This window comes from Myiozetetes cayanensis, unplaced genomic scaffold (assembly GCF_022539395.1).
Source record: "Myiozetetes cayanensis isolate MyiCay16 unplaced genomic scaffold, myiCay2020 scf1, whole genome shotgun sequence".
NCBI classification, from domain to species: Eukaryota; Metazoa; Chordata; class Aves; order Passeriformes; family Tyrannidae; genus Myiozetetes; species Myiozetetes cayanensis.
The window spans coordinates 74,172,341-74,195,115 of record NW_026086604.1 but is presented as its reverse complement, the minus strand read 5'-3'; the positions used below and the strand labels follow the sequence as shown (position 1 = coordinate 74,195,115).

At 38.7% G+C, this 22,775-nt stretch overlaps 1 protein-coding gene and 1 long non-coding RNA gene across 2 annotated transcripts in view; one reads left to right on the top strand and one right to left on the bottom strand.

Moving 5' to 3' along the window:
- MYO10 (myosin X) overlaps positions 1-22,775 on the top strand; it is a 167,117-nt gene that overhangs the window by 137,704 nt on the left and 6,638 nt on the right. Inside the window, exons 23-36 of the mRNA XM_050316122.1 lie at positions 1,213-1,422; positions 2,045-2,084; positions 2,475-3,377; positions 4,340-4,463; positions 5,784-6,027; positions 8,280-8,375; positions 11,756-11,849; positions 12,596-12,651; positions 15,072-15,214; positions 15,666-15,860; positions 16,961-17,118; positions 18,414-18,537; positions 20,202-20,499; positions 22,075-22,282. Of these exons, the coding sequence (XP_050172079.1) occupies positions 1,213-1,422; positions 2,045-2,084; positions 2,475-3,377; positions 4,340-4,463; positions 5,784-6,027; positions 8,280-8,375; positions 11,756-11,849; positions 12,596-12,651; positions 15,072-15,214; positions 15,666-15,860; positions 16,961-17,118; positions 18,414-18,537; positions 20,202-20,499; positions 22,075-22,282 (2,893 nt within the window). The remainder of the gene's footprint in view (positions 1-1,212; positions 1,423-2,044; positions 2,085-2,474; positions 3,378-4,339; positions 4,464-5,783; positions 6,028-8,279; positions 8,376-11,755; positions 11,850-12,595; positions 12,652-15,071; positions 15,215-15,665; positions 15,861-16,960; positions 17,119-18,413; positions 18,538-20,201; positions 20,500-22,074; positions 22,283-22,775) is intronic.
- On the bottom strand, positions 3,356-20,595 carry LOC126640380 (uncharacterized). The gene is made up of 3 exons (XR_007629025.1): positions 20,434-20,595; positions 11,506-11,624; positions 3,356-3,826 (listed from the first exon to the last, which is right to left on the bottom strand). It is a non-coding gene; the product is annotated as an uncharacterized LOC126640380 (long non-coding RNA).

Here is a 22,775-nt window from a genome sequence, read left to right as displayed (position 1 = left end):
CCAGCTGAAAATACCCATGAATAAAACAAAGTTTGAATTGTTTTAATATAATTAATATAATTAATAGAAATTTGGAGGTCAGCCAGTATCCATTGGATTGTATCATGACTTTAGATCCATGGTATTAGATCCATGGTAGGAACTCCAGCTGGATGGCACCTAGTGGGGCTGCCCCAAATTACCAGCTGAGATCATGATTTATCTTTGCTTCATCATGGTGAGAAAAGGCAAATAAAGCTAATCTGTTTGGTTCTTAGAGAACCATGACATTAGGTTACTGATTAATGTTTCATTTGTCTACCTGGCTTCATGCATTATGTGTTAGGTGGAGTTGCTCATCCCATCTGTTTATTTCTCTGGTTTTTTTACAAGTCAGTTGAGGACAGTTTAAGGAAGCTTGTGTGCATAATGAGGTAATTTCTTTTCATGTGTATATTAGCCCTGTTCTTATATTCTGACCAGTATGTTACTTAAAAACTATATCCTTTTTTTAATGACAGAGTTATCCTGCTGTCGATGGCCTTTCTTTTCAGAGATGTGAGATGACTATCTATGTATATTCTTTCTCTTCATTTGTGCACACACACAGAGCTGTCCTTTTAGCATCTCCTTCTCAGGGGGATAAGAACATGTAAGACAAGTAATGTGCATTTCCTTAAATGAAGACACAGACAGTGCTGTCAAAGCAATGAGAGAGTGTCTTTCTTCTCAAAGGGAGAAGAATGTGAACAACAGTGGGAAACCATCACAGAGCCAGAGTTACCACTGAGAGGAGACCTCATTGCAGTCCACAACTTCCTCATGAGGGGAAGAGGAAAGGCAGGCACTGATCTCTTCTCTGTTGTGACCAGTGACAGGACCTGAGGGAATAGCCTGAAGTTGTGTCAGAGGAGGTTTAGTATGGATATAAGAAAAAGCTTCTTCATCTGGAGGGTGGTTGGGCACTGGAACAGGCTCCCTAGGGAAGTGGTCACAGCACCAAGCCTGACAGAGTTCAAGAAGCGTTTAGACAGTGTTCTCAGGCATATGGTGTGATTCTTGGGGATGGTCCTGTGCAGGGTTAAGAGTTGGACTCGATGATCCTTGTGGGTCCCTTCCAACTCAGCGTATTCTGTGATTCTGTGATTGCAGGTCACCATGGCAAGAACCCTCACAACTGCTCCTTAGTTTGTTGTTTCATTAGAATTTTGCTTCTTTATTTTTTCCCCCCAGAAAGCGGTATAGAAAGGTTCTCTACTATGTGGTTGTGATACAGAAGAACTACAGAGCCTTCAGTGGTAGGAAAAAGTTCCTGTGCCTAAAGAAAGCAGCCATAGTTCTTCAGAAGCAGCGGCGAGGCCAGCTGGCTCGACGTCTTTATAGGGAGCGACTAGAGGAGAAGCGGAGACAAGAGGAGGAAAGAAGGAAAAGGGACGAAGAAAGGTGCAGTATGCTCTCTTACATCACTCTCCTGTCTGTGCCATATTAGGTGTTGGTCTAAATAAATATATAATAATAATGGCCAGTCTTCACGAGTGAAGATCCGGGGAAGGTCTTTACACCTTCCAGCCTGCGCATTGGATTTTTTAGGTGAGACACAGTGTGCGCGGAACTGAGCCCACCCTTTAATCCTAAGGTTCATCTGCCGGGGCCAAGCGAGCTTGGACGGTGGCAGCGAGGTCCTTAGGACGTAGGTGGGTTGCCTTTAAGGGCTAACGAGCTCCACCTGCCCGGGAGTGGCCCTGACTGGGAATCGAACCCGGGTCTCGGCGGTGATAGCGCCGCGCCCTTACCACTAGACCACCAGGGGCTCCTGGTCTAAATAGCCTTTTATTTTAGGCTGTTCCAAATCAAGGGATTTTGGAAACCTTTGCTTCTTTTGCTAAAAGATGCATGTAGCTATCTTAGTAGTTTCATATTCACAAACATATTTGTGGTGACCTTATTTTTGGCTGTCTTTCCCATGTGGCAGATGATCTCTGTAAGTTGAGCTATTGCTCTAAAAAAGGAATGTGATGAGCTTATGTTGAGCTTGATTGACTAACTACTCTTCCTTCACTTCTAGGGAAAGACAAAGACAAGAAGCAGAACGTCTTGCCCAGCAGGTAAATGATATTCCTGATGCTTTCAGCTATCCTGTTTGTTTGAGTATCTCAACCCAGCAATTAAAAAAATAAAAGGCATCTCTAGCATTTAAACTAAACTTATTACAGGAGTTGGTAGATAAAGCCAAAGGAAACTCAGTACAGCTGTTTGCATGGAAATTTCCTTCACCCATGCTTTCATTTAATTTCTGGAAAAGATTGAATTTTCTGCACATTCTTGAGCTTCCAGTATCTCTGAACAAATGGAATCATGCTTGAATTTTTCTTTTGCTGATATTTTAAATGAATGACATGGTGCAGTATAGTGCTTTAGAAATAAATTTTAAGAACAAATCTTGCATTTAGAGGCTTTATTTGATTTTGTTTTGTTTTGTTTTATTTTATATGCAGGCTGAAGAAGAGAGAAAAAAGCAGGAACTGGCTGCCATTCAGAAAGCCCAGAAGGAGGCAGAGCTGAAGCAAGAGGTGGAGAAGCAGAAGGAAAGCAGGCAGGTGGAAGAAATCCTGCGCCTGGAAAAAGAAATCGAAGACCTGCAGCGTGTAAAGAAGCAGCAGGAGCTGTCCTTGACAGAGGCTTCATTACAGAGGCTGCAGCAGCTTCGAGATGAGGAGCTCCGGCGGCTTGAGGATGAAGCATGTCGAGCAGCCCAGGAGTTCCTGGAATCTCTGAACTTTGATGAGATTGACGAATGTGTCCGAAATATTGAGAGGTCTCTCTCTGTGGGCAGTGGGTACCCTGCGGAGCTAACTGAACAGACTGGAAATGCCTGTAGTGAAAAGCCCAATTTTAACTTCAGCCAGCCATATCCTGAGGAGGAGGTAGATGAGGGCTTTGAAGCTGATGATGATGCATTTAAGGATTCGCCCAACCCAAGTGAGCATGGCCATTCCGATCAAAGGACCAGTGGCATCAGAACAAGCGATGATTCCTCAGAAGAAGATCCCTATATGAATGATACTGTGGTGCCAACAATTCCTGCTGTTGGTGACACCATGCTTATACCTCCTGCCCACGACACAGTCAGTCTCCACAACTCTTCGAGCGGTGAATCCACGTACTGCATGCCAGAAAATGTGTCGTGTAGACCCCCAAATTCTGTGGAACTTATTTCTCCCGACGGGGACTACGATTACGACCAAGATGATTATGAAGATGGTGCTATTACTTCTGGTAGCAGTGTGACCTTCTCTAACTCGCACAGTAGCCAGTGGTCACCGGACTACCGGTGCTCAGTGGGGACGTACAATAGCTCTGGAGCATACCGATTTAGCTCTGAGGGAGCTCAGTCTTCCGTAAGTATCACTGGTTTTATTATCTAATAAATGATATGTGCTTTCTGATTTTTTTTTCCCTTGCTGTGCCCCTGTAGAGTCACTGTAGCTGTTCTGAGAAAAGTCTGCATTGTGTAGCTTGATTTGCTTAGAGTACATATGGAAATAGTTGTCTGTTGCCATCTAGATGCCACTGGGGTGAGTGCATTAGAGTCAGAGGTAGCTCAGATGCTACTTGCAGTTCTGGGCTTCTGCACAAATATGGTTTTAACTGTTATAATGCAGAACTGCACGATGCTTAGAGGAGTTCGGTGCATGGCCTTGGATGCCATTTATAAGCAAAGTTCTTCTCTGTGCATGTGTTTGGAGTTGGGGTACCAGGTAGCATTTGGGGAAGTGATTTCAGGAAAAACAGATTCAGTTGCATGCAAGTTGCAACAGTACTGAAAAAAAGCTGCTTGAAGAAGTCCCTGAAATGACAGGCATATTTTGAGATTACTTGGAGAGTAAAGTTCACACGATGGCAGATGTTAAAGTGATTGAAGCAGACAGTCATACTGAGGAGCTCTTTTTCAGTGTTGTTTACTGAGTATACCGTGGGCTTTACTCCTACAAATATTTTTGAAAGAATATGATTTCCTCTACCACTCACCGAGTAATTCTGTGAGACTGTCTCACCAAGTGAAAAGGTATTTCAGCAACACTGACTTGTTTAGAAGGAAAATTTTAACACTAGAATAGCTAGTACAGTTGAAGCAGTGAAAACCAGTCAAAGAGCCATCCTGGATGTATTTGTTGTGTAATCACACAGTTTAGGCTGCAACTTACTACAATGTACTCCCTCTTTTGTTAGATGGATGAAAAACAATGAGGAATTATGTTCTTGCAATAGATAATAAAATGTTTTAGCTAGAGACTTCTAAACCAATCTTATCTAAACACTTTCCTGAGAGATTTTGATCTTTATTTCCTTTCTTCTGTAGTTTGAAGACAGTGAAGAAGATTTTGACTCCAGGTTTGATACAGATGATGAACTTTCCTACCGGAGGGATTCAGTTTACAGCTGTGTCAGCCTGCCCTACTTTCACAGCTTTCTGTACATGAAAGGTACTGGGTGAATCAGAATTTGCTAAATATACAAAATAACCAGAAATATTTATTGTATTTTACACTCCCATTCCTGTAGAGTTAAGCCATTTTCTTATTTTTCAAAGGATGATGGAAAAGTGACTATTTACTTTGAGCTGTTCTCAAATTAAGTTACTTGCAGTGGCTTACCCCCATGCGTGGGTTTAAATCACTAAATCAGTGGTTTAAAACCACTAAATCAGTATTTTTCCCCTGTGCAAAGAAAGTTCAATATTTTGGGCTGCCTCTATTTCATTTTATCTTTGCTGACTCACAAACAATGAAATATTCAGCATAAATATAGTAAAATAACTCACAAAGTCAAATTGTACCAACTGACCTCAAATTTTGAGGAAATCAGATTCTTGCTTCCAAAACCTTGTAACATAGACAGCATTCTACACTGCAGATCAGTTTTATTGACCTTAGACAAATATCACTTTGGATCTGGAACACACAAAAAAGGTTATGTGCAGCAAAAGGGTGTGAGAGACTTTTAAAGAACATACACAGCAGTTCTCTGGTTAAAACTGTTAGGTATATCTTCCGATGATTGATTAGCAAATTATAATTTCGGTGAATCCTTGTATGATATCCATCACTGTAGCGTAGCTTATTTTGCTGGAACAGGAACAGTGATGAATGTATGCACTGCTATGTTTGTGTGAAAAATAATGCAGCAGTCAGTAACAGGGCTTTTACTGACATGGCAAGCAAGAAGTTTTTGTGGGATCACAGGACTATATTGTCTTGGTTAAGGTTTTTAATGACTGTTTAACTACAGTGCAAGGTACATTGTCTACTGTATAGCCACACTTTGGTATGACAGAGTTCCCACTGGTGTATTTCCTACTCTAAATATAGCTTTGTCAGGTTTTGTGGGTTTAAGTTAACCATTGTTACCTTCCAACAACCTGGAGAGAGGAAGGAGTTTAACACCAGTCTTTTCTTAGATTGAAATACATTGAAAACAGTGTTAAAGATTAGATTTTCATGTGCAGTAAGACTTTTCAGTGATTTATTATTCATATATTGTGTATGTGTAATTATATATATGTTACATATATTTTTGTAATATAGAGACTTATTATAATTTATAATTTAAAGGGTTTTAGATTGACAACAATATTGGTGATCGTAAGGATATGCAAAAATGAGGGTTGTGGCTTACAGCAGAGACTCAGTTTAACTGCAGTTGTTGGTCAAAATCGTCCAGTTTTGGTGTGATCACAGCTTCTGTTTTATAATACAATTGTTTGTTTTAACTGTGTATAAACCCACATTTGTCTCTCTTGCCAGGTGGCTTAATAAACACATGGAAGCGACGCTGGTGTGTCCTGAAAGATGAGACCTTCCTGTGGTTTCGTTCCAAGCAGGAAGCACTTAAGCAGGGTTGGCTTCACAAAAAGGGGGGTGGATCATCTACACTTTCCAGAAGGAACTGGAAGAAACGATGGTTTGTTCTCAGACAGTCCAGGTTGATGTACTTTGAAAATGACAGTGAAGAAAAGCTAAAAGGTGCCATGGATGTCCGAACTGCCAAGTAGGTTTATATGGTTTTATATGTTAGCCATGGTTCCTCCTAAGTACTTCTTGGAGCTTAATCTGAGAAGACATTGAGTGCCCTGCCTACAAATTGTGTGAATGTGAGCATGAGACTGTGTATGATGAAGTTATTGAAAGCAAGTGTTGTCCTTAGCTGGCTCTCTTTTAAGTCTACAGAGTGCTCCAGAGCTAAGCCAGTGCCAAATACTTCAGAAAACTGCTGGTATAATGAACCCATCTATGCTTTCTCCCAGACTAGAGGCCCTACTTAGTCTGTAATGATTCCCAAGACAATCTGGGGCATGTTGCCAAGTCTGTAGCTGCAGGCAAACCTAGAATGGGGAGGGTGGAATTAATAGGCCCTGAATATACTGAAGTTTGCCTGGGTCAAAGCTGAATCTTCTGTATGTATTGAGATTTTTTTCATGTTTGAAATAATTGTGGTAATGTGGAAAAGTCTTTAAAATGCATATATTAAAAAAACAGAATTACTAAATCTAATAACTTATGTCTTGCTAACTAAAGTTCCTTATGCCTTAAAATTCTATGCTTCCTGAAGCATGCATAAAAAAAAGTTTTCTAAGGGATGGTATTTTTCCTTCTAAATTATCTAGCTAATTTAAAAATTAAAGTGTGCTAACATTGGTAGTCTCATTCTGTATAAAGTGCACCTAAGCTTTCGTCCAGAGTAGAGAAAAAGAGAAGTGGTTTGTAACGCTCAGTTCCACTTTGTGCCTTGTAATCTGCAACTATCCAGTTTATTTTGTTACTTTAACAGAGAACTTAAACTAAATTGAAATCTTAGATTAATCTTTTCTTTGGAAGTCCTGGCCTGAGCCTGATTTCAAGCAGGACAGTAAATAGTTTCAGTGGGCATCCTGACTTGCCCTTGTAAAACCAATGAGCTGTTCACTGTCAAGTAAATCTCTGAACAGAAACTGAAGTTCCTACTGCATTTTTTTTGATTGAAACTGAATTTGACTCTGCCTCATGTGCAATAGCATTTATTTAGCATATTTTTCTAATACCTTCAATCCTTCTTTTTTTTGTTGTTGCCACATTGCTTCATTGACTGTGCCCTATAGAAGTTCTTTGCTGAACATACCTTTAAAATTGTCAGGTAAAGGTTGTTGAACCTAACTTGAACTGTAGGTTCAATCTATGAGTATTTGTGTATAAAATAGCTAAAAGAAAGAGTACTTGTATTTCAAGAACTGTATTTCATAAGATATAAACAATAGCTTTTCTAGGTAATTTTAGTATTTACTGAGTGCATTTCTAACCTATCATGAGACTTACATATTTCACCACTCCATATTAGGGACCCTGTTTGATTTAAAAAATCTTAGGCTGATTCACTTAAAACACGGGACAGAGAAGTGTTCTATTGGACATTGTTATTGGGAGGGAAGGAAACCAAATTAAAGAAAACAGTAGAGAATTACAGCTTTTTGTTTTGATAGCAGATAAATTGTCCTCAGGAGCCCAATAAGCAGAACTTGCATATATTTCTTATAGGATAGAGATTTATGAAAATAGTACAACTGATAAGAAAATATAGCTAGTTAAGGAAATAATAAGCTTCAGACAAATACAGCAAAAAGGAAATTTAAGTTGCTTTCTTAACCTTCAGGAAAATCTAATGTAATACTTTAAAAAATCTTGTGCTTTGGGGTTCAAAATTGTCCAATATATTGATACTTAGATATCCAAACTAAAAATTAAAAAGGTGTCATTTTTCAGCAGATGAGTGCTCAGCTTTTTCTGGAAGTCATGTTTGGAATTGTCTTTATGCTGACTCACAACCACACAGAATCACTAATCCAGGTTTTGTTTGCTTTTAGTTTTTAATCTTCAAGAGCTTTCTTTTTAGCACTCCAAAAACCACTTGGTTATGCAGTCAGTTCAGAAATATATCCATTTCTCAACTCAGTCGTCCCTGCCTCTGTTGAGGTTTGATAATGCTTTACTTTTTCATTAGTTCTTGTTAAAATGGTAACAGAATAGTCAACTTGGTATAGCAACATTCCTAATAGTTTGAATATTTGTACTGTATAGGCAGAAAACACAACTGTAGTTTGGTGAATTAGTACTATCTGATAAATCACTTTGTGAGTCTTGCAAACAAGCCTGATGAAGGCTGACTGCTGCTGTTTTAAACATCAGTAGTTTGTGAGCCTCTCAGCAGAACAGAATTTTCAGAATGTTCATTATCTGTAATGCTCAATCTTGGTGTTTTCATTTTTGCAGAGAGATTGTTGATAATACAGGCAAAGAAAATGGTATTGATCTAATAATGGATGATAGGACCTACCACTTAATTGCTGAATCTCCTGAGGATGCAAGGTATGAAAATCACTAGGCCTATCTTTTTTTTTCCCCCATTTTAATCTCTATGCCATTCTGACTTGTGCTTGTCATTAATTTGTTTGACCGGTGTCACAAAATATTCCAGCAGTGTTAAACACATTGCATTTAACCCATTTTTTCAAAGTTCTGCTGAGATCTTGTGGCAGACCATTACTGGGAGGAGTCAGATTGCCAGTGAAAATTTGCCTAGAATTTGGCTGTTACTCATCTATTCCCAGCAACTTTCTAAAATACTGTGTGTCTGTAGAGAGGCAGGTGTTAGCCCCTGATGCTTCTCTTGTGCATTACCTTGCTGTGTTTAGCTGCATAGATCAAATAAATATTTAAGATCCTCTAATCTGCCTGAAATAAAGCACCTTATTCTTATGCTTGGGATCTCTTTGCCCAAGCAAAGCCTATAATTTTTTCAGGTAGAAGTTGTAATGCAGTCACTGGATTTTGGGGCAAAACCATGTTTGTCAATAAGAAGAGTGTGTAAGAGAGTGTTCCCTTTCTTCTGATTTATAAAGGGTCTTGCTTTTGTTGTAAAGGATCCTTATCTAACCATAGGGGGAGGCTGCTAGGTGAGGAGCAAGCCTGACTTGTCAGATCAGTTGTAAAGCATATTTAAAAAAAAAAAATCCCCATGCTACAGTTCATGGGAGATAATAATATGCTTACCCATAAAAATCAAGCATTTAAATAAAGTCAACTTAGTAATCAAAGCTTATTACCCACTGCCTTGCTGCCCCAAGGGCAGAATACAGAATGCCTTTGTCAACATCACCTGAGCTACTTTGCTCTGAAGGCTCAAAAGTGGCTTTGTATTCTGTTCTGTTTAAAGGTAGAACACCTTCATCTATCACAGGACCCTGAGGATAGATGTAGCAATGCTTACAATGCAGAATCTTTCTTCATTTTTTAAGGCATCTTTAAAATTACTCTTGAAGTAACTTAGGAGCTTTCTAGCAGTTACTGTTAAGATTCTTGTGTGATGTAAGGCTCAAAATGGAGGCTTAACTAAAGTCTCTTCTACCAGACTTGTGTAGTTGCCCTAGGGACCCCAGTAAGAAATTACCAGCACACACACACAGACTTGTCTGTTGCCATGCATCTCTTTCAATTCCTTCTCAAACATGGAGGAGGAGACACTATACACTATCAATGTGTATAGTGTACATACCACATAACATACCATCCAGATTAAATTGGCTTTCACAAGCGTATTTCATGTTTCTTTTTTCTCAGTCATCCCAGAAGACTTAATGAGGGAGATGTGTAGGATTTGCAGACAGCCTTAAGCCAGTGTTAGTGTTTGGCTTTGTTAAAAGTGAAGTATGAATCATTGGACTGTGTTGAGTCTGGATCTGCTATTGGAAAAATCTTTTGTACATGGGCTGAATCATGATTTGAGGTTGTTTTTTGTTTAAATGAAGGCAACAACCAAGAGAAACATGGCACAGACCCCCAAAAGAGGAATTACTATTTTTGATTATGGAAGTGTATTTGAGGAAAGAAGTAATGCCATTGCTGAGGGTTTATTCCTTTAAAACCCTAGCCTGTCTTTTTCCCTATTCTTGTCTTCTGGGACTCAGTTGAAAGACAGAGGAGGTCCCGTGAGGGAAGAAAGGAAAACTAGGCCTTTGTCTTTTGCAAAGTGCTGTGATTTTTCTTTTTCATTTACACAAAGATTTCATTTACACAAAGATTACATGAAATCAGGAAAACTCTGACTTTTTCTTTAAAATCCATTAATAAATTATTACTGAATGTGCATATAGGGCTATGAAGTATTTTTTGGCATTTAAACAGAAGATTCACATTTAAATACATTTGCAATTCCTGAGCCCAAAAAAGAAAACTGAATTTAATTTATGGGAATTTTTTGGTAGATGAGGTTTAGTTTTCTTCAGTTTCTTTAGTTTATTCAGCTGATGATTCCTTCTCTCTAGATGATAACTTCCCTTCTTTCTACGGGTTTTCAGTGACATTATCTTACATTCCAGCAAAGTAAGTGTTAAGCACAACCTCTCTGTGGATATCTCTGAGTCTTAAAAAAAGAATCAGAACTAAATATGTGCTCATCTGCTTCGTGGTCTGGCACTCTAAATCTTTGTTTTTCTTCATGCCTTGCACTGTTTCTAATAAAAGTGTAAGCTGATAGAAAGGATTTAGGATATGGCAGTGATGATACCGTTTGACAGCCTACACAGTTTTTCTGAAGCTATTTTGGCAGTTCAGTTTCCAGAAATCTACATTATGGGGAACAGTTGGCATTTGAATGCTGAAGATAAGGAAGCTCTTTAGTGTCCTCAGTATCAATTCCATGACTATAAGCAATTGCAGAAAAGATAACTTTGTATTCAAGTTCAGTAGTTTTGCATTTGTTTCCTCAACCCCATGGTGGTGGAGGAGCCTCTGCAGTAAAGTGAGGAGTCTGTTTTAAAGGCTGGGCTTTTGATCCCTTTGAAAACTTGGCCCCAGGTGGTTTTCATTAGAATGGCAAATTCATATCTCAAAGAATGGCATTCAGGAACCTGCTGAACAGGCCAAGCTCTGCCCTCAGATTTCAGTGGGATTGCTTAGAGCAGTTGAGCTTTATCATATACAACTGCCAGGAGGACAGAGATTTCCCAGAAGCAGAAGGTGTGGTTGGAATTAAATCCATTTGCAATTGCTATGGGCTGAAGTACTGGAAACCTCTGCCAGTTTTCCTGTTCAGGATATATATATATATATGTATATTCCAGTGCCACTGGAATGGCACAGATTTGCTCTGGTCCAACTTCACTGGCCTTTCCAGCAGCTGGATTTTTCAGTGCTCCATAGAGAACAAAAACCATAGAGGTATTTGCTTGGGGTTTTTATTCTGTTTTCCCTCTTAGTTGTGCTTCTACAGAGAACTTGGATTGTCTTTGAAAAAGTATCCCTGTAAGAAATTATTACCAGTCACGCTATCAGTGCAGCAGAATTTATTACCTGAATGTTAAGTTTCCCATTAAAGGCTTTGTGTGCAGCTAGTAATGTATTTTATTCCAGATGAAATGTGTGGAATGTGTTACAAAGACTCTCTAGGCACTCAGATGTTTCAGTGTGTTTACACCAGTTTTTCAGAGATGCCACTTACTGTACAAGGTACTTGTCTTCAGGAAGCAGGGTATGACACGAGCTTGGATGGGAGACCTGGAGGGGCTTGCTTGCACTCAGTATTACTTGAACTCACATAAAGCCTTGCTGCTTTTATGCCTGTTGACAAAAGAAATCTTAAGCAATTTCAAAAACCTGCAGAACCTGCTAGATCTCTGCAGAACAAAGGTGACAGAAGGCTTATGCAGAAGCAAAATTCTACTCTTACACTGCTGCCTTTCTCTCCCCAGCCAGTGGTTTAGTGTACTAAGTCAAGTCCATGCATCCACAGAGCAAGAGATCCGGGAGATGCACGATGAGCAGGCAAATCCACAGAATGCTGTGGTAAGTCTGAATCTGAAGAACTTTACAAAGCAATTATTTTTAGAAAAGAGGGATACTGTGGTGGCCGCACCTTCTGAGAGGCACAACCTAGGTTTCCTTAAGTGTGGCAATAGCTGTGGCACTGGCTAGAGCCTCCATGTCCTTGGTCCTGTAACTGTACAGGAAGAGAGTGTGACTTCTGAGTCCTCTTCCATCATTCACCTTGATGAAAAATGACTGTTGGTTTTGGGGTGGTTTTTTCTGGTCCACTTTGAAGTTTTGCAAAGATACAGTTAATGAGTAAATTAAAAACCAAGAGTTGAAAATCTGAGATTTCTCTGGTCCCGCATTTGTCATTCTGTGTAACATACACTGGTGATAAATGGAATACATTTGGAACCTAATTTCAAGCCAAGGGAAGCAAAAACTTTTGCTTAATGTCTTCATAAGTTTGTTCTGAGAGGATGCCATTTATATTGGGATGGCATTTTTCAGTGAAAAATTCAGGCAGGTTTGGAAACATAGAAAATAGCAGTTTTTCAGCTGCTCCAGCTTAACTACAGATAATCTTTTACTGGATCTGTTCATCTGAGTGTCTTAGTTTTCCCTTCAACAGTTTTAATGGTTAAGAGAAACTGATGCCCAAACCTGCAGTTCAGTTTGCTTGATCAAAGTTGCTGCTCCTTTCACATGTCTCTCAGAAGAGTACTGTGACTAATGTAATAGTAAATGTCTTCCTTATTTTCTGGTTGGATGTTTGTTTATAGGGTACACTCGATGTAGGACTAATTGATTCTGTCTGTGCTGCTGATAACCCGGATAGGTAAGTCAGAACCATGCCTGGTGACTTTCTTTCTCTCCTTTTTCTAGCCAAAATCAGACACTTTATCATTTAGTCTCTGTATTGTACTGGCCACATGTGTTAAAGTGGTTCATTATTTCCTCCCTCTTCATAGTACTGTTAAAACATGTTAAAACATGTCCATGCACTAGGAATGATGGTAAACTCTGTGGGGGCTTTAATAACTTCCCTGACACTGCTTCATATATGAACTCTTGAGCTCCTAAGGTGATCCAAAAGTAGAAGATTAAATACGTGTCTCATTTATACAAGTAATGCTCCTGAAAAAAAGGGCATCTGGGTTTTGAGTCGCTTAACCATATAGTAGGCAGAAAAATTAATTTTAATTTTTTTTTTCTGTTCAGCTACTCATGCATGAATGTTGTATTCTTCAGGGATAAAATTGTTTCCAAGAATAAAAATGTCTTGTAACAAAGAAGACAGTGCAGCATAAAACCAGCAAAAACATCAGGATATTCTTAGTTCTTGAACTACTAACGCTGTTTTAGGGGATAAAAAGTAATCTGGTTTCAGACTATGACTCTAGTTATAAGATTACTGGCTATGAGGTATTATTTGTACTATAGGAGTTCACTCCAGTTTCTCTTCATTGCACATGTGTGAAACAGCTGATTTTAAGTTACTGCTTTGTCCTTGGTCTGCCAAGACACTGGTACCAGAAGTAACAGTGATTACAAGCCCAGGTTTCCTAAAGAATGCAACACAAATGTCCAGAGCTTACACAGTTTTAAGTTAGCATTTCTCCTGCTAATATAAGTTAAGCATTCTTCTTGTAAGCATTTTTCACATGGATTTTTTTGTCTTGTAATTTTTTTTTTGTTTTAGTTCTCTGATTCTAAATAAGTGATAGAAGGATTTTCAGTTAGGAAACAAATTTGACTAATATAGTTTCTTTTTATCTTGACACATATGAACCCCTCATAGCTCAAAAGAGAGAAGCTGAGCAGACAGACCTTTGAATCTGTATTCAGAAAGAATCCCAAGAACTGGGTTTCCATCTTTTCCTAGACTGGGAAGGAGGAGAGGGGAATCTGGAAGGTTGGCTACTGTTGATCATAACTTCCTGTTTGATAGCTTCATCTACCTTAGTTTATACCTTAAGTCTCTCCTTCTTCAGTTCTTTTGCTACAGCTTCTATCCTGTATATGTCACTATCCAGCTTTCTCTAGAGCATGCTCCATGTAACTCAATCTAAAGCTGCCTCCTCTTCACACATTTTTAAAAATGGCCAACAAAACTCTGTTCCGTTCACATGCCCATTTCTTTCCTCATCCACCACCCTTCCTGACCCATGCAGCACTTCAGAACCACAGTCAGTGTGGCCAAGAACTTGGGTTCTGATCACTCCCTTCCGCTCTTCTATGGCACCAGTGAGCATTAGCCGTAGGTAACACTTAGATAACCCTTAAAATAACTTACACACTTCTCCTGTTACTTGATTTATTGTAACCTCCCTTCACACAGTTTTCTAATTTTTCTCCTAATACTTATAATTACTTTGTCCTTTATCCTGTGATCCATCTAGCTTTTATATGGCACACTGGTTTTAGAGAATGATATCATATTTGGGTGAACCTCTCCATCCTCATAAACAGATTTTGGGTTCTAATTTCTATCCAGTTACCTTTTTCTAACAACTGTAAAAGGCAGTCCTGTGAGCTTCACACTTGGGGTGACCCAGACTGCATCATTCCCATTTACTACATCTGATACAGTTATTTTGAAAAACTCTATGCTCCAGGATGAAAACATTAATAGTAAAGTGTTAAAGAAGTGTTTGTAGGCTGAGGAACCTGCCTCTCTAATCCAGAGAGACATCAGCACACTTCACTTGGGCTAGTTCTTCATGCTTCAGTGAATCTTGCTGTAGGATTGGGTAAAAGCCAGACTCTCATTAAAAATAGATTATATTCTCTGTGAATTGGGTTGCACTGCATTAAAAATAAAAGACTCTGTGTTCACATGCTGCTTCACTATAGACCTTTGTAAACTTTAGTTTGTTTTAGCTAATGTAACTACTGAAGCAGACACTCTAAATAGATCTGACCCTGAAATGGAGTTCTGATTCACATCCAAAGCTGATTAAAGATTGGAAGTTTTTCTCACCACAGATTTATTTTGAGATAGGACAAGTTGCAATTTAATGTAAACTTTCCCACCATTCACAGCCCTAGCATTTTGGTGTGAATCTAACGTAACTGAGTCTTTTCAAATGCTTGATATTTCTTTTTAGGTGATAAATAAACAATGCTTTAGAGGTGGAAAATATTTGTCTGAATAGAAAATGCAAACAATGGACGGTCTTTATGGTTATGGAGAGTGAGATAAACAGTACATATGTTGATTGTAAAGGCTTTTTCAATTGTCATTTATTTTCATAGACCCAACTCATTTGTGATCATCACTGCTAATCGTGTTCTTCACTGTAATGCTGACACTCCTGAAGAGATGCATCACTGGATAACCCTGCTCCAGAGGTCAAAGGGGGACACTAGAGTGGAGGGACAAGAATTCATTGTGAGGGGTAAGAACTGAGTGGGGCAGTAAAGTAAATAACATCCATTATGCGTTGAAGAGATTGTCCCCACAATACAATCTGGTAATATGACAGCATGGCAGAGTTGGAGCCACGTCTTTGTACGGTGGAGTTTACTCACAAATCAATACAGCTGAAATTATATTTCTGTTGTGCCATATAAGAAAACACTGTAAAGATGACAAAAGTGTTTTTGTAAGTTGATGGTAGAATTTTTCTAGTGAAATATCAAAATTGAAATGGAAATTGATTTTATTATGTCTTTATTATTTAATTGTTTGAGAATTGTACTCAAAGTTGTTTAATATGGGAGCTTATCAATTTACATATGCTTTTATTGTTTCTTGAAGTATACGACTAACTTCTGTATACAACCTAGTTTTGTCCAACTCACTCTGTTCAAGAAAAAAAAGAGTGATTCAAATTGTGTCTTGAACAGGATGGCTACACAAGGAAGTAAAGAACAACCCAAAGATGTCTTCCCTAAAACTGAAGAAGCGTTGGTTTGTTTTGACGCACAATTCTTTGGACTACTACAAGAGTTCGGAGAAAAATGCTTTGAAATTGGGTACATTGGTCCTGAACAGCCTCTGCTCAGTGGTCCCACCTGATGAAAAGATCTTCAAAGAAACAGGTATTTGTTTGCTCTTGTTCAAATATGCCTTCAGTTGCCTACTGTCCTTCTAGCTAGTAATGCAACAGACAATGCATAAGAATACTTTAAATGGATTATTAAGGGTTCAGTTCAATGAACAAATCATGTTCCTAAGTTACTGAAGTGTTTTACAGGGACTTACTGGGTGAAAAACAGAGGTAGTGTATACAGGAGTAAAATTTGTTCTCACCTGCATTCCAATTATCTTAGACTAATACTGCTGCTAAGTTAGTGTTCGTACTTACACATGAAAGACTTGGGGAAAAACACAAGGGTAACACTCTCCTCATACATTATTTTATGTGCTGAGGAACTGTGAAGGCTAACATTGGTAGAGCAGGTATAGGGAGAACCAGAATAAGAGTCCAGTTTGTGGCAACCTACATACTACACCTGAGTCAGCTCCACTGTGCATTTTCTAAACTGGTTTTCAACTCGGAAATGTCTGTTTGCAAATGAGAAGTGACTGTTGACAGTCCTGTATAATCTCATTGGGGTCACTGACACTTCAAAGAGGCTTTCACTAGTGAAAGATGAAATACATTTCCTTTAATTTAATCTGCTTCATAAAAAGCCTATACAATGATGCAGAGAGAGAATTTGGCCTGAAATGCTCTTCCTGTCACAGTTGCCACTTCATTCGTGTAAAATTAGTTACTTCTTTACAGAAGAGATAGTTTGTGCATTATACCTGTTTGTATGTGTGCCACAGACAATTAAAGGCTCTCATGTACAAAGCAAGACTGTCTCAGGTTTTCCTGTTACAGACAGGACTGGAGAAGTAGGGCCACAAGCCACAGTGACTATTCCATAGTCACTTCTGTGGTGCTTGCAGTCACTTCTACTAAGATTACTGGATAAAATGGGAGGCTGCATGATGCGTAGTTGTACTCCGAGGTTACTCCCAGGATCTTCTAAAGGAGAGAATATCCTTTAATACTACAGTATCTGTATTATGATACTTAATGACTCATACAACTTATTAGCTCCTTGGAAAACTGCTGGCATGACCCAGGATGCAGCACTCAGAGTCTGATGGGACGCAGCTTTTATGATTAATAATTTCACTGTTGTGCCAGGTTACTGGAATGTAACTGTGTATGGACGCAAACACTGTTACCGTCTCTATACAAAGTTGCTTAATGAGGCGACCCGCTGGTCAAGTGCCATCCAGAACGTGATTGACACAAAAGCGCCAATTGATACTCCAACGCAGCAACTTATTCAGGATATTAAGGTAGGCACAAGCAAGATGGGGAGGGGTGAGAAAGAATGGCTGCTTAAACCTCTTTTAATTTGGCTTAGCCAAAATAAAGTAGAAAATTAAGTTTTAATCACACAGTGCCACGGACTGACTTTGTGAAACCTGAATGTATTCACTGACCTGATAAAGGAATTTCTATCTAAGAAGTAGAAGAGCAAAGTATGAAGTGCAGCTTGGAGGGCAAGAGGGATAACCCTTTTCCATGAAAACACTAACAACTTTTACTGGTTTGTGTAACTTGACAGACGTGACTACACCTGGCAGTAGAGCACAGTGTACAGGTCCATGGGTTAGCAGACATGTTTGGCTATGTCCACAGTGAGCAGCACACCAGGATGGGGACTAGACAGCTCTTCGATGTTTTTGTCATTGTACTTCTTTTCTTGTTCTACGATAACATGGGCTAAGCATCTCATGTTATTTGTGTGATAAGAAATATATTCAATTAATGTTTACTGATTTATGGTACCATTGGAGACAGTACATGCATAGCCAGGGAATGTCCTTCTGGAGCTTTTTGCTTATCTGCTTTTATGAGAGAGGATGATACTTCTCAGAAGAGAGCAAAAGAATAGGCAAGAGGGGAGAACTGCTATTGACCTTTTCCCTTAGAGAGTGCCACCTCTTCTCTCATGGAAAAGAAGTATTAAGTCCTCAATTCCAAGTCTATGAATGCTGTTCTTCAGAGCAGGAGAAATATGTGGAAGTTCAGGACTGGTAGAAGACAGTGGTCACATCTATCAAACTTTGCCTAAGCAGAACAGTAAGAGCAGTATTTATATGTCAGAGCGGGTGCATCAGGTTTACAGCAGCACTGTGTCTGGGCTATTTTGTTATGGTTGCTCCTGCAGTTATTAAAGGACAGTTAGTTTCAAAAAGGCCAATTAGTTGTGCTGGAGAAATATTTTTACATAAAACTTGACTGTCATAATTTCCGTTATGAAATACTGGAGTAAAAATGAATGTGAACTGAAAACACGCTTCAAAAAATGTTATGAACCTTCATTTTTGTGTCCTGCGGCTCTGCGGTAGTTTTCTTTTTACTGCACAGATAAAGGAAGTTTATCCAAGGCCTGAGGTTAGCAGGTACTGAGCATTCATAGCCCACAACGTGCCACAGCACCCACAGTACCCACAACCAGATTTAGCACCAAACAGGGTTGGTAACATTAATGACTCAGGTTTTTTCACAACCAGCCTAAGGGCACAAAGCATTCCGTTATTCCTAATGCTGGACCCCAAACTCTGCTTTTTTCATACCCCAATAGGAAAACTGCCTGAATGCTGATGTGGTTGAACAGATTTATAAGAGGAACCCTATTCTCCGTTACACTCATCATCCGCTGCACTCACCATTACTGCCACTGCCATATGGGGACATCAATCTAAACTGTAAGTTTTTCAATAATAGAAACACTTTTCCTTATGAAAGACTAAACTAGAGGATGGGATTTTTAAGTCAGTGAGCTACAGTGAAGTAAAGGTAGGCAAAATATATGTTTATAATACAAATAGACAAGATTTCCTGTTCTGAGAATAGCAGTTTGCCTAGCATAGAGCCTTGGGGTCATATTACAGAAGGGAAGGTTGCTACTGCCTTCAGAAACACAGCTAAGAAGACTGAGTTTGAAAAGCCTTGCCCTGAAATAAGCAACTAAACCCTATTCATTCAGTCTCCTTGAATCATATTCTCCTTCTCAAGTCATTGTTACTTCCTATCCCATGTGCGGAGCTGCAGCAGCCACAAGGTTCAATTAACAAGTGTAAGTGTCATCAGATGTGATGGAAAGCCCTATTTTTGGGAATCAACATCTAAGTGTACATGTATAAAAGAATAAATGCTTTATTTACTCCTGAAATGAGTGTACTCATGTCTTTTAATATCCTTGATTCAACCACTAACTTACAAGTCTTTTTTAGCATGAATGGTTCAGATCTATTGATAGTTGTGAACTTGGTGTCCTTAAATGGATTTAGTTATCTTAGTTTGCAACTGCATATTAAACAAGATACGACTCAGGCCACAAGTTTCATCCATGGGAGGTCACAGATGACTAAAAGTTAAGGTATTTCAAGTAAGACTTTCTGGTAACTCTAGTGATACCCTTCTACTCAAATGACGAGGAAAATCCTAGGACAAACCTTTCACTTCTCCTGCCCCTCCTACTGTTCAGTGGCAAGCCACAGTTCTGTTCTTGGCACTTGAGCAGGTTGTCCAGTGTGGAAGTGAAACATGTTTGTTCTCTATTCCCCATGGATAGGAACAGATAGCCCCCTCTGAGGCAGAAGTCTTGCCAAAGTCTTCCCTTACTAAATGTAGCTCCAAAAATGGACTGATGCTTAGCTATTGCCTTGACTTGCAGTTGAGTTCTAGGTATTTTCTGTAATAGTATAATGTCAGGTTAGAAACTTCACTTTCATAACATACATCTGTACTGTATCAGAGCAATCTCTTCTGTCTGACAAACCCAAGAACTCCGTGTTTCTTTTAAGGAGATTTTAATAGTTGTTAGCCCACGCTGAATAACATGTAGCACAAAAACAATCACCACCTTTTTCAGCGTTCAAAAAGCAAAATGCAGTGATTTTGTTTAGTAGCATTGTTTGGGTTTAATTAAAATGCTACTGCTGTAGACAAAAATGATGCCATGTATCTTTGTCACTTTCCGTAACACAGTTATGCTTTACCTCATTTGTGATCTGATCAGGTTTTCACTGTCTTGTGACACCAAAGAAGTGATACAACACATCATCATTGTGTGTTACTCTAGAAGGAAGACTCTCCATCACAAAAACTGATCAATCAAGATACACTTTTTTAGTTATGTTGTCAGAAAATGACAAAATGGGATTTCAGTAAATTCAGAACAAATCTCAGTAGCAAAATAGCTCATACAATGAGTTTGCATCATACATCTGAAATGAAAAATACCTGTTCTAATATCCTGCATCATAAGGGTCACAGAATACCATTCAGCAATTCCCAAATTAAGCCTTTGTGCTTTTTCTTTCATATCTCAGTCTAAGAACCTTTCTCCCTTATTTTTCTTTTGTAGTACTGAAAGACAAAGGCTACACAACTCTGCAGGATGAAGCCATCAAGATATTTAATTCTTTACAGCAGCTGGAGTCTATGTCTGATCCCATCCCTATAATCCAAGGTATCCTCCAAACAGGACATGATTTACGACCTCTCCGGGATGAGCTCTACTGTCAGCTCATCAAACAAACCAATAAAGTGCCTAACCCTGGGAGCGTGGGGAACCTGTATAGTTGGCAAATACTCACCTGCATGAGCTGCACATTTCTGCCAAGTCGCAGCATCCTCAAATATCTCAAGTTTCATCTCAAAAGGTGAGAAAAGCTTTGAAGTACTAAAGCAAGAAATGAAGTTTCTTCACTCATTGTTTTCTTCACCATGACTTATAACAGTGTTTGGATATCTTGAAGCGAGACTTGAAGATGAATTTACTTAGTGTATTGGTTATGCCAAACAGTGAGTCTAAAAAGGAAATGTTATAGGAAAAGTGTCTATGAGTTATCTAGATGGAGTTACACTCATTTGAAGGATCAAAAACCCACAAAATTGAATGCACGATTTGTTAATGTTGATAAAAGGAAGGCTTTCTGTAACTGTATAAACTTGTTTAAAAGATTTGCAGCCCGTACCCCTAGGTCCAAAATCAACCTGTTAAAAATTCTTCATCCTGCTTACCTTAATTTTATAAGGTATGCATCATGCACATAAAAGAACATTATCATATTTAAAGATGTATTTGAGGTAAAAACATATGACTGCAAATCTAATTTTAAATTATTAGTGACCATGAAAAAGATAATAAATCATTCTTGATAGTTCAGTATTAACTAGAATGGGGAGTTCTTCTTGCTGTGATGGAACAGAAGAATGCAGAGTATGTAATTAGGAAAGTTAGTTCGCCAAGAAACTGTTCTCAATAATTTAAAAGTCTTGTCTGTATTTGTGCTAGAGCATCAACTTTGTCAATCACTTTGCTAAATATAATTGTGCTGTAATATTTGTAAAGTAATTGTAATGAAAATACATCTTTGAACCAAATTGAGGTAAGTAAAAAATGGTCTTTATATAATTGTTAAAATGAAAAAAATTAAACATTGCATCACTTTCTCAGCTTAACTCGCCTCCTAGTTAAAAGAAAATGCAGCTGATACATTTATAGGTTGGTTTCAATACTGTAGATGCATAATCATCTTACAGCATTTCTGCAGTTCTGCAGTAATCTTTTTATGCCTTGCAGATCACAAATCACTGTACTTTTTCACATAAATTAAATGTGAGTAGCTCTAAGGAGCTGATATTTTATCACTGGAAATATTATAGAAACATTCTATACTGAAAGCTACCCAAATTCAACAATTTTCAATAATTAAGGGTTGAGTTCATTAAAGTAGATAATGAATACTCATAATACTAACTGCTGAACAGTCAGGTCAAGAGAAAATCTTAAAGAAAATCAGGAATAGAAATCTAGTGACACTACAACAAAAGTGATCAGTCAAACATGTTTTATTGCTTTTTTCTGTAGTACCTTAGTGCAGTTTAGTCTTCATTCAACAACTGTTACTGACAGAAAGGGGGGTTGATTACAAGAAGATTTGCACAGTTATCTTGCTGTCAAATCTGAGTTGTTGTAAGATTCCTATAGTTAATGCCATGAAGGGAATTCAGGTTTTTCTTTCCATTAGGTTTGTAGAACAAAATGGTAAAAGTACCCCACAGTAAATCACAAGTTAGAAGACTTTCCTTGACAGTGAAGATAAACCTTGGAGCGTCTCAATTCAATAGTGTACTGGATACTGAAGTACTTTGAGGGGGAAAAATATTTCTCAAATAATTAAACTTCCTGTTTCACAGACTGGCAGCTTAAAGTCATAAGCTTTGTCTCACAGGGTTCGTGACCAGTTTCCAGGAACTGAAATGGAGAAATATGCACTTTTTACTTATGAATCTCTGAAGAAAACCAAAAGCAGAGAGTTTGTGCCATCACGGGATGAAATAGAAGCACTGATCAGCCGGCAGGAAATGACATCCACAGTTTACTGCCATGGTGGGGGCTCCTGTAAGATTACGATCAACTCACACACTACAGCTGGAGAGGTGAGAAGTGGTGACACAATGTCTTTGGAACAAAATGAGTGTGTCCCTTTACATGCCAGTTCAGGCAGCAGTAGCGTTAAGCTGTGGAGGCACCAGGGCCTTCTCTGCTGGCTTTTCCTTTCAGGGGAGGGAAGGCTTACAGAGCTGTCCCTCCAGCCACCCACTGTGTTCTGAAGAAATCCCTGCTGTAAAAACTGTCTTTATGCTGCAGAGGATTACCCAACTATAGTTCCTTCTTATAGGAAGAATTACAGGAAAGACTAAGTAATTCAGCAGAGGGATTATTGGAATAAATTCAGTAGATATTGGTGTGTATGAGTTGCTACCTAAAAATGTAAGGCTCTTGCTGAGTTGGTGAAATACAGGGGTTGGCCAGGAGATAGCACATGCATATTCTGAAGGAGTAAAAATTAAAGTGGAATTTGACAGCAATGAATAATGCTGATAAGAACAAGTTAGCAACATTTTTTGCCTAATATAAAACCTAGCTTTG